This window comes from Danio rerio, chromosome 4, assembly GCF_052040795.2.
Source record: "Danio rerio strain M-AB ecotype USA chromosome 4, GRCz13ab, whole genome shotgun sequence".
Lineage (NCBI taxonomy): Eukaryota > Metazoa > Chordata > Actinopteri > Cypriniformes > Danionidae > Danio > Danio rerio.
In genome coordinates this window covers 16,361,130-16,368,368 of record NC_141024.2, presented here as the reverse complement: position 1 = coordinate 16,368,368, position 7,239 = coordinate 16,361,130, and the positions used below count along the sequence as shown (strand labels likewise).

The 7,239-nt window shown below is 34.8% G+C and overlaps 1 protein-coding gene across 1 annotated transcript in view; it reads right to left on the bottom strand.

The window, feature by feature from the left end:
- Positions 1–3,096: 3,096 nt before the first annotated feature.
- Positions 3,097–7,239, bottom strand: part of exoc4 (exocyst complex component 4) — a 207,420-nt gene continuing 203,277 nt past the window's right edge. Inside the window, exon 18 of the mRNA NM_001030134.2 lies at positions 3,097–3,334. Coding sequence (NP_001025305.1) covers positions 3,097–3,334 — 238 coding nt within the window. The remainder of the gene's footprint in view (positions 3,335–7,239) is intronic.

Genomic DNA, 7,239 nt, shown 5'->3' with positions numbered 1-7,239 from the left:
CATTTCATTTTCGGCTTAGTTGCTTTATTCCCTCGCCCCAGCGGAATGAACCGCCAACTTATCCAATGCGTTTTTACCCTTCCAGTCGCAACCCATCTCTGGGAACATGTTCATTATCTTATTAAAATTTTTAAACGATAAACATAATTAAAAGTAGGCTATATTCACTAATGTTATGCTAATTTTTGCATTGTATTTATACATATATATTAAAATAATATACAAATAAAACAACACACAAATATATTTTAGTGCAGTATATGTATTTATGCACACAAAGAAGGCTTGTGTAGTGTTCATTTTAATAGCAATGAATACAGCACACTTCACATTGATCTATGAATAATGACCTCTTAAATTTAATAATATAATGCAAATTTGTGTTATATCCATATACTTACAGTATTGTAGTATCCATTCTTTTATAATATACAACATACACATTTTTTTAAAAGTATGTCAAATTGGTTTTATTAACATTCTTTTACTAGATACAGGTATTTTAATATATGTTCTTGCTTTAGTATCAGTGGCATATTGAACTGCAATAAAGAAAATTATAAAAACAAAATAAACGTCTAAATTAAATGTAAATATATATTGCAAATCAGTGACATAAATCCAGCGTTTTCATTTTTTAACAAATTACATTTAGACTATAAACACTGGTTAAAACAAAACGTGCTAAAGTAGTGTACATGGTTTATGATCAAACAAGACATATACTGTATTCTGGTTATTATTTGTTTATTTTTATTTTGACATTAACATTGACAAAATCCATTTTATATAATCAGGGCTGCAAGAGGATTCCGAGGCTTTAATCAATGAGTTGAGAGACTTTTAAGCACTAAATTTAAATTTACAATAATGTACATCCCTTTAGTGAACATCTTATGTTATTAAACGTATGCACAAAACACATTACTAAAACAAATCCACAAAAACAAATGCATGAAATAGTGTTGCTTTAACAAAATATTGTGCAAACGGCATCCAAGCCTGTTTCAGGTCATCTAAATGAACATTGCAGCTGAGTTTGAATATAGGGTTTAATGCTAACAGAAGAACTTGAGTCAGTCACTTCATTTAAACAACACACCAGTCCACACACTTATGTGTAATAGTTTATTACGACTCCTCTCTTACTAAACACATCACTGGCTTAATAAAATAAGGCAGACATGACATTTCTGAAGTCTAACCATTCCTCTTAAACATCTTCAGCATTCACACCTAAGCGTAATGTGGTAACAATCTATATATATTAAAAATGCTGCTGTGTTTCTCTCCTTGGCAACCTGGTGGCAATTATTGATTCAAGTGTTTGAGTCATTTTGATGGATTGCTCGGGTGGCTTCCTGCTTAACGCCTGTGTTCTGTATCGATGCCTTTCTCTCTCAATCTATTCTTCATAATTAATGGACTAAAAATAGCCCAAAACACAGAGTATGAGTGATCTGGGGCTTCTACAGGCTGTAGGAACAAGTGGCTGTGAATTTTTGAGTAAGACTGATATTCGAGTACATCAACATGAATAGGTTAAGCTGATCCAAACCCTCAAGAAACATCCGTTTTTCAAATAAATAGAAATAGTTTTTAGCAAATTCTGACCGATTACTGTTCACCTACTAATAGTCTGTTGAACAGAAACTCGTATAATAAGTGGTTTGGTCCACGTCATCTGAAATACAAGATGGTTTTATAATATTTAATGAAGGATTTTATTCCCATTTAAACTTTTAGAATGTTTACAGCATCCGTATTTGGATGTAGACGCTTAAACATGCTTGCTTGATACCTGAAAACCAATGGGGTTCATTCTTGCATGCCGCATGGCATGTCTAAAATTCTGCAACAACCAAGGAGGCTTGTTCACACACAAGAAGCAAACTCGATTGAGTTTGTTCATCAATCTTCATATGAAGAGTTTAGATGCAAAAGCCTCTCAGTGTCGTCGCAAATTTTGTTCTAAAACTTGCATTTTACTCAGCCTCTCATGTTTATGGTCAGTTATTTCACTTTAAAGGCAATGAAAATAAAATATTCATCATTTTAAAAGTAAATAAACACAGGATCCTGAAAAAAATACAATTTTAGTAGAAAATTTCAGATGGTACTTAGAGGCTTTTGCATCTGAACTCTTCATATATTCATTCTACAAAATGTATTATGCCTCTTCAGGAGATTTAAAGTCCCTTAATTTGTGTGTATTTATTGTTGACATATTCTGGAGTGAATGAATGAAAAACGTTTTCATGAAGGGATTGAAATCTCTCAGATTTAAATTACTGTCATTTGGTTTATGCATATGGAGCGACACAATGGTGTGTAAACGATGATAATTTTCATTTGAGTTTGAACTAACACTTTAAAGCCAATTCACACTGCAACATTGGTTTTGCTGGAACGATGTTGGTGATTCTGTGCCAATTAAACATGCTAAATCTTTGCTCATCAGGTCACAGCATGTGTGAGGTTTTAAATCTGGTCAACATTAGTCGGCATTTAACCTTTAACTTCTAAAAATCCCCCATTTTTTACCTGTTTAAGCACTTGGGGAATCCACAAATCCACTTCTGATATCATTACAGCATCTGAATCGACAAGGAGAAACTAATAAATGTGGACTTTATACCTGCAACAGATAGGGAGAAATTTAAGAAATGCTAAATGCGTTTAGCAAATCCGATTCCCGCTCTTGAACGGCAGAACAAATCAACAAGCGACGGGTGAGTTGTTTCTATTTTGCCTGATAAAACTGCCTGCCGTTGTAATCTGGCATCTGCTATTCCAGGCAGAGGCTTGGGGCCAGACAGGAACGATTCTATAATTGAGAGCAGCGGTTTGATAAAGTAAGAAAATTAGACGAAAATGCACTCTGCAAAATGCTTGAAAAAAAGGGATTGACTGCCTTCTATATGTTTATGTGTGTGTGTGTGTGTGTGTGTGTGTGTGTGTGTGTGTGTGTGTGTGTGTGTGTGTATATATAAAGATGAAATAAAGCCAATATGAAACGGTTTGCTTGTAGTATGACTTGACTCAAAGCTGTGACAGTAACGACCGGCAGTAAAGCAGACCCCTAGACGTGCCGGTCTATACGGTAGTGATCTTCTTATCCTTGGTAGCCTGTTTAATGGCAGCCTGTTCGCATATGATCTCTTTGAGGCGCTGCAGCCGCATGTTCTGCACGGTCAGATCTCCTACACCTGTCTGGCTGCGGTGGAGGAGACTCAGAGCATTGATGTACTCCAGCTCTGTGTAACGCACCCCTTGATCAACCACCAGGTTCAGCAGCTCGTCGGCGGTGTTATACAGCATCTCATAGTACTGCCTGCAGAGAGAGACAACAGAGAGAGAGAGAATAAAAGGGAGTTGTGTTATTTTGGAGAGTTGTGTGATGGAGTTTGTGTGGAACAAGCTGGTCGCTGAACATTCTTCTAGGATCCAACCGCACATTATTTTTCCATAAACTATGTTTAATATATATTGATAAAAATTGGAACCATGGTTAACAAATTTTAAACGGAGTGCTCAGCTTAAATGAGTAGACCCCATTTTGAAAAAACATATTTTTATCCATTTCTCAGTGAATATAGGCAATGTATTTTGGTGCATTTGATCAAAACAGATTTATTAAACATGTATAATAATTAAAATAATATTTTAGTCACCGAATATATTTAGAAATAGAAAGATAAAACATTTAATTTCAAGTAAAACATTGCAAAAATTAAATATTATATATTTTTTATCACCCCCCCCCTCTTTAATATTTAATTTAATATTTTTTCTTAAACATATAAATTTTTGTATACTAGTTTTTGGACTGTCATCGAAAGTTATTTTGTCAGATTAGCTCCAGATTTGGCTAACGTATATACACAAATATCACTGCAAAAAAAAATAAAAAATGCTTTTCTTACTTCAATTTTTTGTCTTGTTTCTAGTCCAAATATCTAAAAGTTCTTAAATCAAGAAGCATTTTCTAGACACGCAAAACATATTGTCTTGTTTTAAGAAATAATATGCCAAAATGAAGTGAGTTTTTCCTTAAATCAAGCTAAATAATCTGCCAATGTGGTGAGCAAAATAACCTTATCACAAATCGAAAGACAAGATTATTTTGCTTACCCCACTGGCAGATTATTTTGCTTGATTTGAGGAAAAACTCAATTCATTTTGGCATATTATTTCTTAAAACAAGACAATATGTTTTGCTTGTCTAGAAAATGCTTCTTGATTTAAGAATTTGTAGATATTTGGACTAGAAACAAGACTAAAAATCTAAGCAAGAAAAGCAATTTTTGCAGTGATATTGTATAGCATTTTAAATAAAATATTAAATTAAAAGAGATATTTGTTGAGCTTGCTATTTTTGGTATTTCAGAACACTCCCTCACCCTTCCGAAACATCTACAACAAGCCCTTACTCTAGGCATGACTGTGGCCAAGTGGCTAATACTAAAAAACTGGAAATCTCCTTTACCTCCTTCTTTTCGAACCTGGTTAATGGATCTGTTATCCGCTAGGAAAGGCTCAGATTTATCAGGTCTAATTCCAACGAAAATATCTTTGCTACCTGGGAACCCTTTCTTGGATACTTACACCTGAAACGTGCTCTATCCAAATCCAGCACCCTTCATGAAAACTGACTGGCACACTACCTTTTAGGACGTTTTGATGCCTCCATACTGTGTAACACTACATTTTGTATCCCCAACAGCTGAACCCACATGTATGGCAATTCATATATTTACCAGCAAAGTGTGTATATTCTGACACAATATTGTTTGTTTGTTGTTTTTTTGCTGTACTTAAAAAACTTTAAAATAAAAGTATAAAAAAGAAAAAAAGAGAGAGATTTGTCATGGGTTTACTCATACAGTATATGCTGAGCACTGTATAAGGTTTACACTAGTGGGTCTTTGTTTTAAATTGGTGTTTAGAACGAAACATTCCTCATCCAGACTAGCGTTTGTATCTCCATCCACATTATAAAACGCATGATACATAACTATTGATGCTCAATGGGCATGCACATATTTTGCCAGCATCTTGCAATTCTGCACAATAATAGTTGCCTAATAATAGTATACGTGTACAATCTCTTAAGAAAGAAAAAAACTTCACTTTCACTACCTAAATGTTCAGGTTTGAGGGTTTCTTAACATTTTGGATTGCCCAAGAGCACTGTACAAAAACAAAATGAATCCTCAAAAATACAACTTGCCAAATAATTATGCACACAGTGTAGATACACTGAAGTGAATATGTTTAAAAACAGAGGAACGACCATCCCCAATCGCTGTCTGACTGGTCTTCTACACTACTGCGTATCATTTCCTTATTCATCAAGACCCTCTCAATTGACCATTACACCAATGCACTGCATGTACAGATGCTGACAAAATATGCCAATATCCAGTGAGTGTAAATGGTTAAATATCATGCGTTTTAGGCTGTGTACAACACGGTAGAAAATATCCGTTAACTAACAGGTTCCGTATTTCATGTTTACAGTCTTTTTTCTGTTTATTAATGGTTGTTAGTTGTATTAGAGGATGTTGATCTCTGCTCTGTCGACTTTTGATGATGAAAATTCAACTGTGCATTTTTATCAAAGTGACTGTTACTGCACTGTAAAACCCAAAAAGTAAAGGCAACTCAAACCGTTTGAGGACACCGATTGCTACAAACCATTTGAGTTAAAAACTAATCTATATGACGACTGTGAACTTACTCCGTTTAAGTTGAAGTAATGAGGTATTTAATTAACACATTACCTTCAACACTGAGTTCAAAACTCTTTTCAAATGAGTAGAACTACCTTAGAATTACCTGACTGTTGGGTTTTACAGTGTTGTTAGCTGGTTAGTTTACATGATCAAATTGAAATCTAAAAAAGTATTGTCTAGGTTTATTGCTATTTCTCCAAAAGATCAGTGTGGTCACTACACATATGGTCAAATTTGAATTAAAATGTGCTTTCTATACCACTTATCCCTCCACAGGAGTGGTTGCCTTTTGCCTTCACAATCTCTGTAAACAAGCCTGTTCCACCTGCCATCCCAGCACTCCTCCAGGTGCTTTCTCATATGTAGACCAGGGTCAGCCTGTCTCATCTGAAAGCTCACCTCACTTTAAAGCAGAGCCTCTGAAGACAGAGCAGCCCATCTGCAAAAATGCTCCCAATAATGGGAAAATCAGACCCGCCGAGCAGGAGGGAACATCCTGAGATGCACTTTTGCATGCAAAGCTTTGCCATTTGTTACCGCAGTGACAAGCATGTGTGTTGTGTTTGATGGAGAGGAGCATCTCGGGTCTGTTCTCTCTCTCTCTCTCTTAACTCTTAACTAATGTGTTGCTGAGAATGCGCTGACAGAAGCAGCCCTTAATGGCTTTAATATTGTACATGCTGGAAATTGGGGGAAATGAATTGTGCTGATCCAAGTTTTTTTCTTTCACTGTCTCCCTTCACGCCAACATACATCTCCCAGCGTCCTTCACCGCATCATAAATTTGCTTAATACTCTTTGCATGCACTGCTGTACACACAGAAACAGACTAATTAAAACTTAATGGCACTCGGAAAAACACACACAGGTGCATTCTCAGTTCCTGCTCTATATTCTCTTCTAATGGGAGACAGGATTGGAAGAAGAGGGGAAAGGAAAGCAAAGGAGACGCTCTTAAAAGCCACCGAGTTAATCAGATTAGCAGATCACTGTGGTTTCGCTAAATGCTTTTAAATGTGTGTGAAATGAAGTGTTGAGAATGTCATAGTTGGTCCTGTGATTGAACAAACAAACTTAAAAAAGAAAAACAAATATACAGTTCCATGCTTTATGTTGCCTTAAAGAACCCAACTTTGGGTTCTCTATCAGCTTTAAGCGTGATGTATTATATTGTATTATATTATATTATATTATATTATATTATATTATATTATATTATATTATATTATATTATATTATATTATATTATATTATATTATATTATATTATATTATATTATATATTATATAACAGGGTGGGCCATTTATATGGATACACCTTAATAAAATGGGAATGGTATTTGATATTAACAACCTGTTTGTGGCACATTAGTATATGTGAGGGGGCTTGTAAATAACTCATGAAAGAATAAAGTTAAATTTAAAACCAAGCACACATATATTATTATTTTTTTTGTGAAATTCCCAATAAGTTTATTAAGGTGTATCCAAATAAATGGCCC